Source organism: Neoarius graeffei, chromosome 10, assembly GCF_027579695.1.
Source record: "Neoarius graeffei isolate fNeoGra1 chromosome 10, fNeoGra1.pri, whole genome shotgun sequence".
Classification (NCBI taxonomy): domain Eukaryota; kingdom Metazoa; phylum Chordata; class Actinopteri; order Siluriformes; family Ariidae; genus Neoarius; species Neoarius graeffei.
The window spans coordinates 38,274,775-38,294,858 of record NC_083578.1 but is presented as its reverse complement, the minus strand read 5'-3'; the positions used below and the strand labels follow the sequence as shown (position 1 = coordinate 38,294,858).

Here is a 20,084-nt window from a genome sequence, read left to right as displayed (position 1 = left end):
GTCCTTCAACATCTGCCGAATGACGCTGCGGCTGTGCTATGAGTCTGTGGTGGCCAGTGCCATCCTGTACACTGTCGTCTGCTGGGGCAGCGGCTTGAAGGTGAAGGACACTAACAGGCTCAATAAGATCATCAGGAAGGCCGGCCATGTTGTAGGCGTGGAACTGGACTCTCTGACAGTGGTGTTGGAGAAGAGGACACTGTCCAAAATAAAAACAATCTTAGACTGTCCTTCCCACCCTCTACATGAGGAGCTGATCAGCCACAGGAGCACGTTCAGTAAACAGCTGATTCTTCCACGCTGCACAACTGAGAGACACAGGAAATCATTCCTACCTGTTGCAGTCAAGCTGTACAATGCCACTGTATAACTGTGGTCCACTGTCTTACCATGTATACTGTATCCTTAACTCAGGTGCAATATATGTATATAGGAATCAATGTATATAAAATCACTTCATTTTGCTTTGACTGAAGTTATTGAATTTATTTAAATTTATTTTATTTTTATTTATTCTTTTTTTCAGATGATTTTATCTTCTAATTTTAGACATGTTTACTTCTTCTTTGATTCAGGAGCTTGGTAGCAAATTTGAATTTCCCTCCGGGGATTTAAGTAATTCTGATTCTGGTTCTGATTCTTCTATTTTCTAAGTTCTAGTCCAGCAGATTTGAGTCTGAATGCCAAATGATATCATCATGTCTAGTTCTGAGTCATGTTAAAAGTCATTTTGTTACAAAGTTACTTAGAATCTCGTACTCAAAATTTTAACTCTATTATGTAAGAATTGTATGTATTGTTAATTACTAAATTTATTATAGACTTATAATAAACATCGTATAAAAATAGTCATTATTGACATAATGTTTCATGAGTGTTATTATAGTACCTATATATGAGTACCAGAGGTGGACAATAACAAAGTACATTTACTTGAGTACTGTATTTAAGTACACTTTTTTGAGTATATGTACTTTATTTGAGTATTTTATTTTGGCAACTTTCGTCCATAGTCAGCTGGGATAGGCTCCAGCTTGCCTGCGACCCTGTAGAACAGGATAAAGCGGCTAGAGATGATGAGATGAGATGAGATATTGTACTTTTCACTCCACTACATTTCTATCAAGGTCCTCATTACTCGTTACTATGAAGCAGCTTTGAAAGTGGATGTTTTTTCTTTTTTTTCTAAAACGTGATTGTTTTTTTTGCAGGTGACACTGAGACAGTCTATCAGTAATCACTAGGGTCACGTCACGTCCATAGACTGTATAAAATCAAGTTCAATGATTTCTCCCCAGTATTATTTGAACACGATCAGTTGATGGCAGAATGGAAGGAGGCGGTTCTTCTGGGGAATGCACACACCCATGGCTTTACCTAGAACCCATGTTTCAGTTTTCTGAAAGGATTAAAAATTAGTTTCGTTTTAAATGTTTGCTTTGTTCGCCAAAAACGAACCACATCATGGCCTACAGAAACTCGCCTATTGAGGGATATAAATGTTTTATTCCAAGAGAAAGCTTGTAATGAAGTTGTCTGTGTTTTTAGAGCAAGTGATAACATTGCAATAACTATGCAGTCTGGTTAGTCAAATGACTTTCTATGAATTTGCCCGCCAGGTTACCATAGCCTTGTTCATGGATAATGCTTACACAGAGCTAGTTAACTTGGACACTGTTAGTTAGCATGTAAAAACAGAGTTACACTAACAGGAATAACGTTAACTTATCTGAAGTCCTTTCAGAAATATGTTTTAACATAATCTTGCCAAATAAACAGAATGTAGAAATCTTTCTTTCCTAGTAGCATTAGCTACCCAATATGATTTCAAGTTTGAAAAGAGTTTGCTAGCATGTCAGATGAAGTTTCACTGACTAGCTAGCTTAACTTTAAACCACCATGATGGCACAGCATGTGTTCATTTTGTGAATTCACATTTCTGTCTTTGGTAACGGCATTAGGTTTTGTAAGCGTTGTGGCAATAATGCAACGATGTGTTGACAGAAAATTTACTTTTAATACTTAAGTATTTTTAAAAGCAAGTACTTCAGTACTTTAACTTAAGTAAAAAATTGACTGTACAACTTTCACTTGTATCGGAGTAACATTTGACCAGTGGGATCTGTACTTTGACTTAAGTAATGAAGTTGGGTACTTTGTCCACCTCTGAGGAGTACCAGTAAGTTGTAATCAACTAGAACATCCTTGCCCCCCATACTTTTTTCTAGACATGGAACTGACCTGTGTGTGCTACTGTTTTCTTGGGTATAACTTTAAGCATGTTTCTCTTGAATCTTCTGACATTTTCTTGTAAATTATATTCAGTTTCATGTGTAATTAGCAACTAATGTCTTGTGTAATTTGGCCTTTGAAGATCACAAAAATGTGCCTGGATAAAGCTGAGAAGCCATCTCCAGGCATCTAAAGCCCTTCAGCTTCTGGGGCCCTAAGGCAGGCCCTGGACCCCCAGCTGCATTTTTTGGGGACTTTGGCCCGTCATTCAGACAGGCTGACATTTGGACAGACAGACATTTCAGATTTAAGACATTGATGAGAGCAGTACTATTAAAACAGTAGTGAAACAACAAAGCCAGTGTGATGTGAGTAGAGATGCACATCAAGAGTTTTTCTTGTTTAGTGCAGTGTTTCTCAACCACTGGGTCATGGCCCATTAGTGGGCCCCAAAGTGCCCTCTAGTGGGCTGCGAATTTTTTTCAAGTTTGAAGCCAAATACTAAATAGTTCAGGATGTCATAGTGTCCCAAATCTGGTAGCTGGTTTGCCGTATACTTTTCAAGTGGAATAAATACATTTGTGGGTAAATTAAGAAGAACAAGCCTTTATTTTTGTCACATTGCTCCTCTATATTTAATCCATGCGTGTGCGTCCAAACATGCAGAGAGAGAGAGAGAGAGAGAGAGAGAGAGAGAGAGAGAGAGTGCGCAATGGGCAGAATAAATAAATATGTTTGTGGGTAAATTATATGGATCTGTGATGCCTGCTGGAAGAGAAGAGCAGGGAGGATTGGGAATCAAGCGGCTGTGGTATGTTTACACCCAATACTAAAACTTGTAGTGTCCTAGCAACCATCACAAAGACTCAGACAAAAAGCCCAGAAATTCCTCCTTCCCCAGGCAAAAATGATACACAATTTATCTTGTAGTGTCTTGATCCCCAGATATTTAACCCAGCCACATATAAAAAGTTGTACATCTCCATGCTTTTCCAGGTTTTCATCTGTTTGTCCGTGTAGAACGATGTCTGCAGCACCAGGTAGTTTGAGATCAGGGAACTCAACGGATTAGATTAGATTAGATTAGATTAGATTAGATTAGATTAGATTAGATTAGATTAGATCAGATCAGATTAGATAGAACTTTATTGATCCCTTTGGGCGGCTTCCCTCAGGGAAATTAAAATTCCAGTAGCATCATTACAGGATAAACAGAGAATAGAAATAGAGAAAAAACTTATAGATAAATTAAATTAAATTAGGTATTTGCATATACAAATATAAAAAAGAATAAGAATAAGATATGGGGAAGGGGGGGGAGGGCCAGAGGAAGAGGTATTGCACATTATATTGCACATTGTACAGTATTGTTTATTGTCAGGGTAGGCTACTGCCGGATGAATAATTTTCCAACTCAATGAATGAATGAATAACTATATTTAAACACAATAAGTCAATCAGCAGAGCTGGTGGGGTTAGCATTTACAGAGGCTAATAATTACAAATACAAAAGACTAAAATTATACACAATCTTAAAAAAAAACAACTAAAATCTGTTGATTATCTGATAATTATCTTTATATTAAGTTAATTAATAGTATGCATAACTATTGTCTTTGTATTTAGTTACGGCCACAATAGGATCAAAATTTATTCTACTAATGTCAAATTTAGCTAGGAAATTTTTCTTTCATAGGACAAATCCTTCTTTGTTAACGTGTAAGGACCTATCCCATTGAGTGGTTTCTATAGCCACTTATTTTAAGTGTACTTCTTGGTTTTAATAACTTGCTTGTTGTACACAAACATGGCAATAAGTTCTTGTGTTAATGGACCAGACTCCACTTTTGGATCATTAATCCCTTTTGACTGAGAATGCCCTGCATGCATGGTTTTATGTTGGCTTCTGGCACATCCATACAGTTTTAAATACAAAACATACAATTAAAAAAAAGTTTTTATTGCATTTATTTAATTCCTGGACTCCCATCTGTAACAGGGAGTGATGTGGCATTCCATTAATACATTTTACAATAGATTATTACATTCTAATAGAATAGATGATCCAAAATAACTGGGGATCTTTTTTAATGGGCATCGACTCGTTACAAGTATGAATAGGTGGGCCTTAAAGTAGAAAAGGTTGCAAACCCCTGGTTTAATGAGACACTCTTTGATTTTTTAGCTGTTGGTCTCAGCTGTGAATGCTTTCTGCAGCTGCTCGTTGTGCATCATAGCTCAACTGGTTGAAACGGCGAAGGAAGTAGACCACCACAGCAAGGAGGATTGCTTGCACCACGATAAAGATGATCAAGCTGATCTGTGAGGCCAAGGCCAGATCACACAGCCAATAATTACAGGAGTTAAGCACCTCCTCTTCAGATAGGTAGGCCACTAGTCTCCCCTGTAGGCCAGGAGGAAAATTGCAGCTCACATTTCTGGAAGAGGACAGAGAATTTAAAACTTGAGGAGTGTAAGAGCACATATACAGTACCCGAACATTTTTCTGTTTGTTTAGGTTGGACAATACAGAGCAAAGCCCTTCATAAGGCGCTTTATGGACCTTTTACACTTACAATAATTAATCAGCAATTTGTAGTTTCAGAGAGCCTGTCACTTTCTATATTTACTCTTTTTAACCAAAGCATGTTTTCATAAAATTACATGCAAAACCAAATAAACAACTTGAAAAACATTAATTAGTTGTCAGTTCAGGCTACAATCATACTAAATATGCTTTCTGAGCATTTGGATTTATTACAGCCATTCATGCCACTTGCCTTATCAAAGCATCATTGCTCTGTTTTAACAGCCATCCCCTCAGATAGAGCACAGCACAATTGCACTCCCACGGGTTCCCGTGCAGTGTGACAAGTTGCAACGCCTGCATGCTGTCCAGCAGTCCAGCTGGCACTGCCGTGAGGTGATTATCATGGAGCCAAAGCTCAGTGGTGCTCACGGGGAAAGATGAAGGCAGCGTAGCAGTAGTGAGTCCACGATTGCTACAGTCCACCACAGCAGCTGTGCAGAAACAGCCCTGGGGGCATACAGTCTCAGCTTCATCTACATGAGCTCCCAGCACACAGACGAGAATCAGTAGGTCAAATAGCACACACTTCATACCAGCACATACTGCATGAGGGGGAGAGGAGAAAAAACTGAGGATTAAAGTGGCGTATAATAATTTACTTATGCTTATGTTAGAGAGCCGGAACCTATGTTACCAGTTAGGCAAAACATTTCACCATCTTCACTGATATGAGCACATTTTGTTTAATGGAACAATAAACTGATAAAGTAAGGTTCCCTGGGATAATGCTTTTTTCTAATACGGTGTCTTGCAAAAGTATTCATCCCCCTTGGTGTTTGTCCTGTTTTGTTGCATTACAAGCTGGAATTAAATTAGATTTTTGGGGGGTTAGCACCATTTGATTTACACAACATGCCTACCACTTTAAAGGTGCAAATTGTTGTTTTATTGTGACACAAACAATAATTAAGATGAAAAAACAGAACTCTGGAGTGTACATAGGTCCCCCCCCCCAAAAAAAAGAAGAAAAGAGTCAATACTTTGGAGAGTCACCTTTTGCTGCAATTACAGCTGCAAGTCTCTTGGGGTATGTCTCTATTAGCTTAGCACATATAACCACTGGGATTTTTGCCCATTCCTCAAGGCAAAACTGCTTCAACTTCTTCAAGTTAGATGGGTTGTGTTGGTGTGCAGCAATCTTCAAGTTATGCCACAGATTCTCAATTAGATTGAGGTCTGGGCTTTGATTAGGCCATTCCAAGACGTTTAAATGTTTCCCTTGAAACCACGTCAATGTAGCTTTAGCAGTATGTTTCAGGTCACTGTCCTGCTGGAACATGAACCTTCATCTGAGTCTCAAACCTCTGGCTGACTCAAACAGGTTTTCCTCCAGAATTGCCCTGTATTTAGTGCCATCCATCTTTTCTTCAGTCCTGACCAGCTTTCCTGTCCCTGCAGATGAAAAACATCCCCACAGCATGATGCTGCCACCACCATGCTTCACTGTAGGAATGGTGTTCTCAGGGTGTTGGGTTTGCGCCACACATGGCATTTCCCATGATGGCCAAAAAGATCTATTTTAGTCTCATTTGACCCGACAATCTTCTTCCATGTGTTTGGGGGAGTCTGCCACATGCTGTTGGGCAAACTTCAAATGTGTTTTCTTAAGCAATGACTTTTTCTGGGCACTCTTCCATAAAGTCCCACTCTGTGGAGTGTAAGGCTTAAAGTGGTCCTATGGACAGATACTCCCATCTCCACTGTGGACCTTTGCAGCTCCTTCAGTGTTCTCTTTGGTGTCTTTGTTGCATCTCTGATTAATGCCCTCCTTGAGTTTTGGTGGACGGCCTTCTCTTGTCAGGTTTGTAATGGTGACATATTCTTTCCATTTTGCTATAATGGATTTAATGGTGCTTCCTGGGATATTCAAAGTTTGGGATTTTTTTTTATAACCCAATCCTGATCTATACTTCTTCACGACTTTGTGTCTGACCTGTTTGGAATGCTCCTTGGTTTCCATGTTGCTTGTTTAGTAGTGTAGCAGAGTCAGGGTCCTTCCAGAACAGGTTGATTTATACAGACATCATGTGACACTTTGATTGCACACAGGTGGATCTTAATCAACTAATTATGTGACTTATGAAGTGAATTGGTTGGACCAGCTCTTATTTAGGGGTTTTATATGAAAGGGGGTGAATACCTATGCACACTCCAGATTTCTGTTTTTTTCCATTTTAATTATTGTTTGTGTCACAATAAAACAACAATTTACCCCTTTAAAGTGGTAGGCATGCATGTTGTGTAAATCAAATGGTGCTAACCCCCCAAAAATCCATTTTAATTCCAGCTTGTAATGCGACAAAACAGGACAAACACCAACGGGGATGAATACTTTTGCAAGACACTGTATATTTGGGAAAGAGGAAAGACATACAGTATGAGAAGCAAAGATAAAGAACCGGAAGTAAGAGATAAGCAGGAGAATGGATGATGTAGCACATTTTTATTTCTTTTTTTCCTTCCCTCTGCCAAAGTTATTGCATAAGGTTATTCTACAACTAAGTGTGCTTTTCTCATGATTTTGATCAAGATTTTGGAGAGCTATAGTGAAATGGACATAAGACTAAATCAGTGGTGGGTTTTCCAAAAGCCTCTTAATGCTAAGAACATCTTAACTAGGAGAAAGCATTCACTGTGGTGCTCACTCTACCATTTAATGATAATCTTTGTGCTGTGATGCTTTCAAGAAACTTGGCACAGTTCAGTATGTGAACACACGTCACATCGTTAACCCAGAGAAGAGCACTTACACAAACTGTACAGATCACAATGGACAAAGTATTAAAATGTTTAAATGACCTAATAAAAGATTATTTCCCCACTCGTGTTTGCATGAACAGTGAGTCAAGTTAAAGAGACACTGTGCAGAGAATGTTCTGGACTATTAGAGGAGTTAAAGTTTACAAATCTTTCATGGAGTAAAAACAAGTTTTAAAAAAAATATATAGAATAAGAGCTACAATATATTTTACTGAAACTTAATACAGAATATATAGATGTGAGAATATGTCAAAACAAGGAGAGGTTCTTACCAGTATATAAACGTCTTCTCTGTGTAACAGGGGCCCAAAAGACGGACAGTGTCTGCTCTTGCAATGACAACAGTATTCTGGAGACACAGCTGGGTCACACTGATAAAGTTACACACACACGCACGCTTATATTCACTCCACCCCCTGAGGAATCTCACACAGGAAATGGGGCTTGAAAATGCTGCAGCATCCATATAGAACTACACTCGTTGTGGCAATGAAAGGTATCAGAAATTTTAAAATTCATTGCTTGGAGAGGGATTTTGGTAATAAAACAAAAGACAAAGCAATATGACAAAAAAAAAAAAAAACGACATACAAAAAAGTCTGAATTAAGCATATTTATTTAAACAGTAACCTGCATGAGAATTCCACACTCACCAAGAGCTAGCACTATAAAAATCCTAGTGTGCAGTTAAAGAAAAAGTGTAGCTTCACATACACACATTTACACATGTATGCACGTGCACACACATACATACACGCGCACGCACACACACCACACAGCCCAGATTCAGACCAAAACTTGAGCTAAAATGCCATTCCAAAACTATTTATGCACATTCTTACTAATCATTAAAATCAAGTCCATATAAATTAGATACATCTAAAAGTAGATTTAATTTAAATTAATTATACATAACATTACTTATTTTAGCTATAATCACACAGATATAAACACAAGAAATATTAAATAGATGCTTCACATTTGTACTTGGTAGACAAGCGCTCCAAAACACCAAGCAAATTGTTTTGCAAATATACAGTATAGATTGTCAGAGAGTGTTTCACTGTCTGAAGGATATGTCATAGTTAGAATATATACATTGCCACTTCCATTATCACTTGTGACAGAATACAGTATAAGATGTAATGTGACGTGTACATTTCTCTTTAAGTGCACATTTGCGTATGTGTATGTGTCTGTGTGTGATCAACACTGATCTTTTTCGTGCATCTGTTGCTGCATCTTCTGCAGCATCTCCTGCATTCTTTTCAGCTGCGTGCGCATGCACACAGAGAGAGAGAGAGAGTGAAAACAAGGACATTAGTGTGCTGTTAAATCAGTGCCGTCTGCATACTGTTTATACTTCAATTAATTTCATAATCAGTGTGGTCAGATTTAAGCCTCACCTCCTCATCCTTCATCTTGATGAGTCGCTCGGTTTCTGTGTCCGGAGTAGGCAGCGGCAGAATTGGAATAGGACTGTCCATGCGGTTGTCCTGTGCAAGTTTACTGCAAAACACATACACACACAATATATATATTTTCCATAACCACTTATCCTGGATAAGTCACCACATCATCACAGGGCTGACACATGGAGTCAAACAACCATTCACACTCAGTCAATTTAGAGCCACCAATTAGCCTAACCTGCATGTCTTTGAACTGTGCAGGAAACCCACACAGACAGAGGGAGAACATACAAACTCCACACAGAAAGGCCACCGTTGGCCACTGGGCTCAAACCCAGAACCTTCTTGCTGTGAGGCAACAGTGCTAACCACTACACCACTGTACTGCTCAAGACTGATACAATTTCAGGCTATATATATATATATATATATATATATATATGGAAACAAAGTCAGTATTTGGTGTGAGATGACCCTTTGAGAAAAAAAAAAAATATATATATATATATATATATATATATATATATATATATATATATATATATATATATATTAGTACTCAGCGTAAATGAGTACACCCCCTTTGAAAAGTAACATTTTAAATAATATCTCAATGAACACAAACAATTTCCAAAATGTTGACAAGAAAAAGTTTAATATAACATCTATTTAACTTATAACGTGAAAGTAAGGTTAATAATATAACTTAGATTACACATTTTTTTTCAGTTTTACTCAAATTAGGGTGGTGCAAAAATGAGTACACCCCACAACAAAAACTACTACATCTAGTACTCTGTATGGCCTCCATGATTTTTAATGACAGCACCAAGTCTTCTAGGCATGGAATGAACAAGTTGGCGACATTTTGCAACATCAATCTTTTTCCATTCTTCAACAATGACCTCTTTTAGTGACTGGATGCTGGATGGAGAGTGATGCTCAGCTTGTCTCTTCAGAATTCCCCATAGGTGTTCGATTGGGTTCAGATCAGGAGACATACTTGGCCACTGAATCACTTTCACCCTGTTCTTCTTCAGAAATCCAACAGCGGCCTTAGATGTGTGTTTAGTCATGTTGGAAAAGTGCACGACGACCAAGGGCATGGAGTGATGGTAGCATCTTCTCTTTCAGTATAGAGCAATACATCTGTGAATTCATGATGCCATCAATGAAATGCAGCTCCCCGACACCAGCAGCACTCATGCAGCCCCACATAAGGACACTGCCACCACCATGTTTCACTGTAGGCAATATGCATTTTTCTTTGTATTCCTCACCTTTGCGACGCCATACAGTTTTGAAGCCATCAGTTCCAAAAACATTTATCTTGGTCTCATCACTCCAGAGTATAGAGTCCCAGTAGTCTTCATCTTTGTCAGCATGGGCCCTGGCAAACTCTAGGCGGGCTTTTTTGTGCTTGGGCTATAGGAGACGCTTCTTTCGTGGACGGCATCCATGCATGCCATTCCTCTGCAGTGTATGCCATATTGTGTCACGGGAAATAGTCACCCCAGTTTGGCTTTCTACTTCTTTAGATAACTGCAGTGAACTTGCATGCCAAGTTTCTTCAACCCTTCTCATCAGAAGACGCTCCTGTCGAGGTGTTAACTTCCGTGGACAACCTGGACATCTCTGTGAGATGGTTGCAGTTCCATCTTTCTTAAATTTTTGTACCACTTTTGCTACAGTATTCTGACTGATAAGTAAAGCTTTGCTGATCTTCTTGTAGCCTTCACCTTTGTTGTGTAAAGAAATTATTTTCTTTGGGGAATTCTGAAGAGACGAGTTGAGCATCACTCTCCATCCAGCATCCAGTCACTAAAAGAGGTCATTGTTGAAGAATAGGAAAGATTGATGTTGCAAAATGTCGCCAACTTGTTCATTCCATGCCTAGAAGACTTGGTGCTGTCATTAAAAATCATGGAGGCCATACAAAGTACTAGATGTAGTAGTTTTTGTTGTGGGGTGTACTCATTTTTGCACCACTCTAATTTGAGTAAAACTGAAAAAATGTGTAATCTAAGTGATATTATTAACCTTACTTTCACGTTATAAGTTAAACAGATGTTATATTAAACTTTGTCTTGTCAACATTTTGGAAATTATTTGTGTTCATTGACATATTGTTTAAAATGTTACTTTTCAAAGGGGGTGTACTCATTTACGCTGAGTACAGTATAGTCTCAAGTACAATGAGTGCAGTTTTATAAGGAAATGAGCTGTAGGTTTTACTGAGCATCTCGCAGAACCAGCCGCAGTTCTTCTGGACACTTTGACTGTCACACTTACTTCTTAATTTTGCAGCAAAACCCAGTACCCTTCATGATGTCTTCTTTTTTTTATCTCAAAAATGGTCTTTTATGTAATATGCTGCTCAGATACAAACTTTCTGCATTTAATTTTGTGCTGGAAAATGAATGCTTGGAACTCAAAAATGGTTTTGTACTGAATCGATAATGTAGAACTCATAGAAATCAATAAAGTTTGTATGAAAATAATAGGGTGCCTAAGACTTTTGCACAGTACTCTGTGTGTGTGTATATATATATATATATATATATATATATATATATATATATATATATATATATATATATAAATCTCCTTCTCACCCCCGGCGGGGGGATGGTATCCATGTCATCCTCAAGCTCGGGTCCTCTACCAGAGGCCTGGGAGTTTGAGGGTTCTGCGCAGTATCTTCGATGTTCCTAGTACTGCGCTCTTCTGGACTAAGGCTTCAGATGTTGTTCCTGGGATTTGCTGGAGCCACTCTCCCAGTTTGGGGGTTACTGCCCCAAGTGCCCCCACTACCACGGGGACCACGCAACCCTTGACCTTCTACATCCATTCCAGCTGCTCTTTCAACCCTTGATACTTCTCAAGTTTCTCATGTTCCTTCTTCCTGATGTTGGCATCAGCTGGGATCGCCACATCTATCACCACCACCCTCTTCTGCTCTTTGTCCACCACCACTATGTCCGGTTGGTTAGCCAGGATCTGTTTGTCAGTCTGGAAGCTGAAGTCCCACAGAACCTTGGCCCTGTTGTTCTCAGCCACCTTCTGTGGTATGGCCCATTGGGACTTGGGTACTTCTATTCCATACTGGTTGCAGATGTTCCTGTATACTATCCCAGCCACTTGGTTGTGCCTCTCCATGTATGCTGATCCAGCTAGCATCTTACACCCTGCTACTATGTGCTGGACTGTTTCAGGGGCTTCTTTGCACAGTCTGCATCTTGGGTCTGATCTACTCTGGTAGATCCTGGCCTCTATGGCTCTTGTGCTTATGGCCTGTTCTTGTGCTGCCATGATTAGTGCCTCTGTGCTGTCTGTCAGTCCTGCATTATCCAGCCACTGGTAGGATTTCTTGATATCAGCCACTTCCTCTATCTGACGGTGGTACATGCCATGTAGGGTTTTGTCTCTCCAGGTTGTCTGTTCCTCCTCCTCCGCCTCCTCTGCACTCTCATCAGGGTTCTGCTGCCTGAGACATTCACTTAGCAGTTCATCCTTTGGGGCCATCTTTCTGATGTATTCTCGGATTTTCGATGTTTCATCCTGGACCGTGGTCTTGACGCTCACTAGCCCTCGGCCTCCCTCTTTCCGCTTAGTGTATAGTCTCTGGGTGCTGGACTTGGGGTGGAACCCTCCATGCATGGTGAGGAGCTTTCTAGTCTTGATATCTGTGGCTTCTATCGCCTCCTTTGGCCAGTTTATGATACCAGCGGGGTATCTGATGACTGGTAGTGCGTATATGTTGATGGCTCGGACCTTGTTCTTACCATTCAGCTGACTTTTCAGGACCTGCCTTACTCTCTGGAGGTATTTGGCTGTGGTTGACTTCTTTGTGGCCTCTTCATGGTTTCCATTGGCCTGTGGGATGTCAAGGTACTTGTAGCTGTCTTGGATATCACCTATATTGCCCTCTGGTAGGTCAATCCCCTCAGGCCAGATCATCTTGCCTCTCTTTGAGACCATCTGGCCACACTTGTCCAATCCGAATGACATCCCTATGTCATCGCTGTAGATCCGGGTGGTGTGGATCAGCGAGTCTATTTCTCGCTCGTTCCTGGCATACAGCTTGATGTCATCCATGTAGAGCAGGTGGCTAATTGTTGCCCCACTACGGAATTGGTACCCATAGCCGCTCTTCGTGATGATCCAACTGAGGGGGTTCAGGCCTATGCAGAACAGCAGTGGTGATAGTGCATCTCCTTGGTATATGCCGCACTTGATGTTGACTTGGGCAATGGGTTTTGAGTTGGCCTCTAGGGTTGTCTTCCACATTTCCATTGAGTTCTGGATGAAGGTCCTTAGGTTCCTGTTGATCTTATACAGTTCCATACATTCCAGTATCAGGAACTACTAGTAGATCTTCTTGTTCTGGGAGGTTGCTGTGGTCAGCTCTTAGGTCCACTAACCATTGGGCATCGGTGTTGTGTGATGCCTTTCTTTCCCATATGTCTTTCCAGTATTTTTCCACCTCAGCTCTTGGTGGGTCTGACCGGTTGTTGTTCCCCTGCCACTGAGAGTACACCTTGGCTGGTTCAGTGGAGAACAGCTTGTTTATTCTCCTGGCCTCTCCCTCCTTGGTGTATCTCTTCAACCGGGTGGCCAGAGCTGTTAGTCGCTGTTTGGCAGTTTCGAGTGCCTCTGGTAAGGAGAGTGAGTTGTACTTCCTGGGTGCCCCTTTATTCACCATGTTCCCTTTCTGTAGTTCAGCTAGCTGGCTAACTTCTCTCCGTGCTGCCTTTATCTTGGCCTCTAATCGTCTCTTCCATGGTGGATACTGTTTGTTATGTCACGAGCCCACCTTGTGTCCAAGCATCTCCATGATTATTGTTGCTGTACTGTGTATCAGCTTGTTGGTCTCAGTGATGGTTCTTTCAGAGCAGCATTCACATCTACTAGTAGATCTTCTGAAGGTACTTGGCAACTCAGCTTCGGTATTCGTCGGGGGCTCCAGGCGGGTCACGATCTTCCTTCTCAGGTCAGCAGCTCTTGTGTTGAGGCTGTTAGGGCCTGGTACCCAATCTCTGGTTGTGGGGATGATGATGACGACATCTCCCCGCTGACCTGTCTTCCTGGCTCCCCCTTGCCATAGCATCATTGTTGTATTTCATTAATCTCTAGTTGTGATAGTAGATTTCGATTACGAACACTGGGCTAATAGCTGTTTCTTTGTTAGCCTTGATTGTGGGTTTCGAAGTATCCAATGGTCCCACATTCGCTGCATGTATCCCCTCTCTCTGGGATTGCTTGTATAGTAGCATTCCAGCAACTCCGTATTTTCTGTCCTCGTCCATCGCTGTCTTGTTCCAGTAGCCCATTTCTCATCAGTTTGCCCTGCTTCCCTAGCAACTGACGCAGACCTTGTTGACCCGGGCAACGTCTGAGCCTGTATGACTCTATCAGTTATGTCTTCACTCATTCCTGAGGTAGGCTGATATATCATAAGGGGTCTTGCCTTACTGGATGATGTTTTGCCCCGACCGGGATTCGGACCCCGATCTCCCGCATCGTAGTCAGTGAGCATTACCACTGTACTATCCAGCTGATTTTATATATATATATATAAATAAAACAAAACTTCAGTTTATACAGTGTCTGCCAGAATTATTGGTACCCATTAAAACAAATTAGCAAAACTGTATAAAATAAAACTGACATACAGTAATTCCAATTTTTCAAGTGACATGGAAAAAAAATCTTTGTTCTTGGAAAAAAAAAAAATTTAAACCCGGTATTTTGTTTAATAAGAAAAGAAGCAATATTTCACCCATTGCACGTATTATACTTTTTATATATTTATATTTGCTCATTTACATGGAGGGTGACAAGAGTTCTGGAGGGAACTGTATGTTCAAATAGCACTGGTCTCATGGACAGTCGAGTAAAAAGTCAAATTCAAAAAGACTTAAACAAGCATAAGCACAAGCTACTACAACCCCCAGTCAGAAAAAGTTGAGACAGTATATTGAAATTAAATTTGAAAACAATGATTTGTAAAGAATTTTTTACCTGTATTGCACTCAAAACAATACAACAGCACATTCTTTGCTGCTTTGCGTCATGAATTCTATTGTTTTGTTGTTGTTTTTTTCCAAAAATAGACAGTTCAATTTTGATTCTTGCAACACATTTCAAAAAAGTTGGGACGATAAAGCATTTACCATTTTGTAATGATGCCATTCTTTCTCACAGTACTTAAAAGATGTTTACAGACTGAAGACACCAAGTGGTGAAGCATTTCAGATGTTATTTTGTTCCATTCTTCCTGCAAACAGATCTTAAGGTGTACAACATTATTGGGTCATCATTGTCATATTTTTTGTTTCAAAATTCACCACACATTCTCTATTGGGGCCAGAGGGGACAGGCAACCTCTTTTTCTGTAGCCATGCCTTTGTAGTGTGTGCAGAATGTGGTTTTGCATTGTCTTCTTGAAATATCCCTGGAAAAGATGTCATTTTGAAGGCAGCATATGTTGCTCCAAAATCTCAATATGCTTTATTGCATTAATGCTGCCATCACAGAAGTGTAAGTTACCTTTGCCAAGGGCACTGACACAACCTCATACCATGTGAGACCTTGGCTTTTGGACTTGTTGCTGGTAACAAAGTCATTTCGTCTTTGGTCCAGATCACACGGCATCATTGTGCTGTCAAAAAAAAAAAAAAGACCGGGAATACTGATTCTTCTGACCACAACACGTTTCCACTGTGTGATGGTCCATCCCAGATGCCCCAGAGCCCAGAGAAGTCAACGGCGCTTCTGAACACAGTTAACCTCAGGCTTCCTTTTTGCACAGTAAAGTTTTAACTGCCATTTGTGGATGAAACTCTGTATTGTAGCTTAATAAAGGTTTGCCAAAGTAATCCCGAGCCTATGTGATTATATCAGCTATAGATGAATGACTCTTCTTGATCCAGTGCCGTCTGAGGGATAGGAGATGACAGGTGTTCAGCTTCAGCTTGTGCCTTTGCCCTTTATGCACCAAAATTCCTTGAGATTCTTTGAATCATTTAATGATATTATGCACTGTAGAGGGTGATTCATCCAAATCTCTTTGTAGCTTTCTTTGAGGAACATTTCAGCAATTTTCTTACGCATTTGTTGACAAACTGGAGATCCTTGGCCCATCTTTGCTCCTCAAAGACTAGACTTTTTCTGGATACTGATTTTGTACCAAATCATGATTACAGTCATCTGTTGATATCACCTGTTTCAAATCACATCATTATTTAATTGTTTTACCTCATTACTAGCCCTAAACTGCCCCCATTCCAACTTTTTTTTGAATGTGTTGCAGGCCTGAAATGCAGGAATGGATGTACTGTATATTAACAAACGAAAATGAAGTTGACTAGAAAAAACATTAAATAGCTTGAGTTCATATTGTCTGTAATTAAATGCAAGTCAAAGTAAATTTAGAAATCACTGCTTTCTTTTTTATTTGCATTTTCCATGCTGTCCCAACTTTTTCTGATTTGGGGTTGTATTAATTTACTAGTAACTACAGGGTAACTAGAAGGGCACTCAGTAGCGTGCATACCTCAGACAATCCACATGTTCGGATTTGCATAAAAATCTAATCAATTGGGCCCATGGCCCACCTTTCATCAAAATTCGTTCACTACTTTTTACATTACTTTTTTACATAGAGGATATTACATGGTGGCATGAAAATATGAAGTTTGTCTTCAAGTGGTGAATGTATACATCATGATTGAGCAAAGCAAACGGGTGAAAATATTTTCAACATGAGAAGATAAACTTCATATTTCCACACCACCATATAATGTTCTTCATATTAAACTGACACATCTACAAAAAACAATATGCAAGTTAATCAAAAGAATTTTAATTTTGAACCGGTTCGCCATTTTGACAACGCGCATCAAGTCAGCGCGCAAACACTGGGACTGATGTCATCGGAGTGAAATATCAGGAATTATTATACAGACGGGCCAGTTTTTCCATGGAATAAAAACATGTAAAAACTATTCCCTTCAAGTGAGTTTATTGATTGCATGGATTATTGTTATCATATCGCTTATCTTCCATGTATTACACCACTATCCCCAATGGAGAACGAGAGGAGAACAGAATCGTTTCCTTGTCAGCCAAGAAAGAGAGAAGACGAGGCTAATGCTTGGTTTCAGCACTAAAAAAATAAACTGAAAACTGAAAATAAAAAGACACGCTGAACACCCAAAAGGCTACCAAAACTTAATTATATATTCTTCATGCATATTTACAAGACAGAAACATATCAGTGGACATCAAAAAACTGGAAAAGAGACACATCAGAGATGTAAAACTTCCGCACTAGCGAGTGACTGTGACAATTTGTAAACAAACATGGCCACGAGGTTTGCTTTGTTAAAAGCAGAAGATTTTGAGAGAATTTTGGCTGCCAGGTCACTCCGTTGTGTCATGGTCCTACCTGTGGGCTTCTCTCTTCAGGTACATCTCCACTCAGCATTACCGGCCACGCCCGCACTCACTTCCTCTTATTATCTTTCAGTGACTGTCATTGGCTGTTGCCGATCACCTGCTTCCCCCCTGTGTGTATTTAAGCTGCAGTCCTCCCAAGCTTCTGTGTCAGATCGTCTGCAACTCTCAGCCTGATAACCTGCTCTGTGTTCCTACTACTCTGATTCCTGAAATTATCCTGTTCCGTCTGACTCTGTCTGCTCTCCAGCCCTGGTAACCTGATCTGCCTTCCGTTCTGTCAACTCTGCCTCTTGCCTGCCTCTCCTGTACCTTCGCCTGATCTCCAGCTCGCTTAGTCCTGCTGCTCACCTGCCTCTCCATCTGCCTGGTCCTGCTCTCTAACTCCTGCCTGCTGTGGTACTGCTTGCTGGGAGACTGCCTAAAACCCAAGTACTGTCAGCCTACAACCACACCTCTCTGACTACGCCTGATCCCGTCAGATCTCAGAAGCTAAGCAGGGCCGGGTCTGGCCAGTACTTGGATGGGAGACCTCAGACGTCACCACCAGCCATCCCTGCCTCTCAGTTCTCCTGCTACTGGACTTCACCCACACACATTCTCCCAACTCCCTTTTCCCCTGTTATTAATAAACTGTGGTTTGAGCGCATTTGATCTCCTCTCCTGTTTGGTCCCTGACACCGTTGTGTGTAGGTCTCAATGTTGATTTTAAAAGTAACTAAGTAAATTACATCGGTAAATGAATACTTAAGTATGAGTGAAAAATGCTGTGGCAAGTGTGCGTGGAAGAAGAGTTTTTGGACAGAAATCTTAGTTTCTCCATCGTTAGCCTGTGCTACTGATGAATGCTACAGCGGCTGTAGGTCACTTCACTGCCATGCTGATGAATGCTACACCGGCTGGAAGATGACTTCACTGCTGCACTAACAGCGCCAAATTGCGGGTAAGCTAGTGTTGGCCTTTGAGAATGCTGATATGAAGAGAATGTGTATGTCTGTATTATAATAATAATAATAATAATGTTGGCTGACTTTTTGTGGTATATCAGATATATTCCATTCTGCTAGCATGATACTGACCTCGTCTTTGACTCATGCTAGCTGAATGGAATATATCTGATACACCATTCAACACCAGCCAATATTATTTAAATATGTCTCGGTTTTGGGTCTCCATGCCCCAGATGTGATGATGGCCGATTCCTTGGATCCAAGGATCAATAGACCCCTTTCACATGACGTCACTGCGCCGCAAGATTTTGTTAGGCGCCATATTGAAAGACCAAGTACATGCACTCACAATATAAAACAAAGTACGAGCGAGAGTAAAGTGACATGATGGCTGATAATTCTGGTTATGTGAGTACATTACCAGTTGCAGAAAGGGCACGGTATGTGGAGAAACTGGCTGTGATTGATGGGTTTGACCCATATGATAAGACTCGCGGCAAGGGAGAATGGAAACATAAGGAGGACCGGACACCAATTCTGCCATCTGTTTGCTACCCAGACATTGTAAACTATTTGTTGTTTACACCCAGTGCCTACACTCAGTGTTTGAACTATGCCGATATTTTCAGGGGGTCCCTTTTATCCCCTTGGGGCGCTTGCGCTTGTCTCGGAGCACGGATCTCCAAACACATGAGAAGCCTTGCACTTGTCTCGGAGCGCGGATCTCCAAACACATGAGAAGCCTTGTGCTTGTCTCGGAGCGAGGATCTCCAAACACATGAGAAGCCTATCTTACGCACATATCACGCGGACTCCACACCTCCACACACGCATCGCGTCTGAAGTCATAACTCATCAGGGGAAATCGTGTCCGCATTGGCATGTTCAAAAAACAACCTCGCGTCAACAATGATACCACACGCAAGAAAAAAAAAAACAGTCAGGCTACTCAACAACCAACCTGGCAGCAGCGAGCAAGCCCCAAACCATCCTAAATTATTATTATTATTAAATTGTAGAAGTCTGGGAGGCTTGCTCCTCATACAGTTATCAACTTGGGGCCAATTTAGCATGTTTTAAATCTGAATTTCTTGCGTTTGCTTACCTCAAAGTGTCCACAGATCATGCACAGACTTATCCATTATATCCACAGTTTTTTGCCAAGTCTCACACAGGTTTCTTTCAAGTCTACTGTTGGGCCAATAAATCATAACTAAAACAGCTCAGATTTGTTTGTTTAAGTCGTTTGCCACTGCACTTTATTCTCGTGAGTTCACATACCGCTGCTGTTATTTCCCCCTAATCACGAGATTGTTGGTCTTCCAAAATGGCGCAGGGTCTGTTTACTTCCGGTTTCGGGTGACGTCAGTGAAAGGGGTCTATAGGAAGATTGTTGTGAGCTACACAATTTCTAGTGGCTATATAGACCAATACTGGACCTGCATACTCTGTTACAAAATGGACATAGAAATCCTTGTGCAGGAGGGCTCTGGGCAACAGCAGCATTCCTTCATATATGTTTGTCCTCAATGGTAGCTTTTCTAACGGATTCAAAGAGGTTGCAGCCTTGTTTTAAGGTTGCCCGCCACCTTGCCTTGTCCCTGGTGATGTTCTCCCAGTCCTTTACAGGAATTCCTACTGGATTCAGCTGACACTTGAGCTGGTCCTTAAAATGCTTAC

At 40.7% G+C, this 20,084-nt stretch overlaps 2 protein-coding genes across 4 annotated transcripts in view; both read right to left on the bottom strand.

Moving 5' to 3' along the window:
* Window positions 1-4,176: 4,176 nt before the first annotated feature.
* On the bottom strand, window positions 4,177-8,135 carry gp1bb (glycoprotein Ib platelet subunit beta). 2 transcript variants are annotated; one of them, XM_060931773.1, is made up of 3 exons: window positions 7,855-8,135; window positions 5,013-5,364; window positions 4,177-4,670 (listed from the first exon to the last, which is right to left on the bottom strand). In XM_060931773.1, the coding sequence occupies exons 2-3, from the start codon at window positions 5,351-5,353 to the stop codon at window positions 4,427-4,429; spliced, it is 585 nt and encodes a 194-aa protein (XP_060787756.1). In that variant the 5' UTR covers window positions 5,354-5,364; window positions 7,855-8,135; the 3' UTR covers window positions 4,177-4,426. The 2 variants fall into 2 exon arrangements, with proteins under 2 accessions (XP_060787756.1, XP_060787757.1); XM_060931774.1 differs by lacking the exon at window positions 7,855-8,135 and having other exon boundaries at window positions 5,013-5,601.
* Window positions 8,136-8,180: 45 nt separating this feature from the next.
* The window catches only part of septin5a (septin 5a), a 41,521-nt gene continuing 29,617 nt past the window's right edge, over window positions 8,181-20,084 (bottom strand). For both annotated transcript variants that reach the window (XM_060931770.1, XM_060931771.1), the window contains exons 10-11: window positions 8,989-9,091; window positions 8,181-8,854 (exon numbers count right to left, since the gene is read on the bottom strand). In XM_060931770.1, coding sequence (XP_060787753.1) covers window positions 8,789-8,854; window positions 8,989-9,091 — 169 coding nt within the window. In that variant the 3' untranslated portion in view covers window positions 8,181-8,788. The remainder of the gene's footprint in view (window positions 8,855-8,988; window positions 9,092-20,084) is intronic.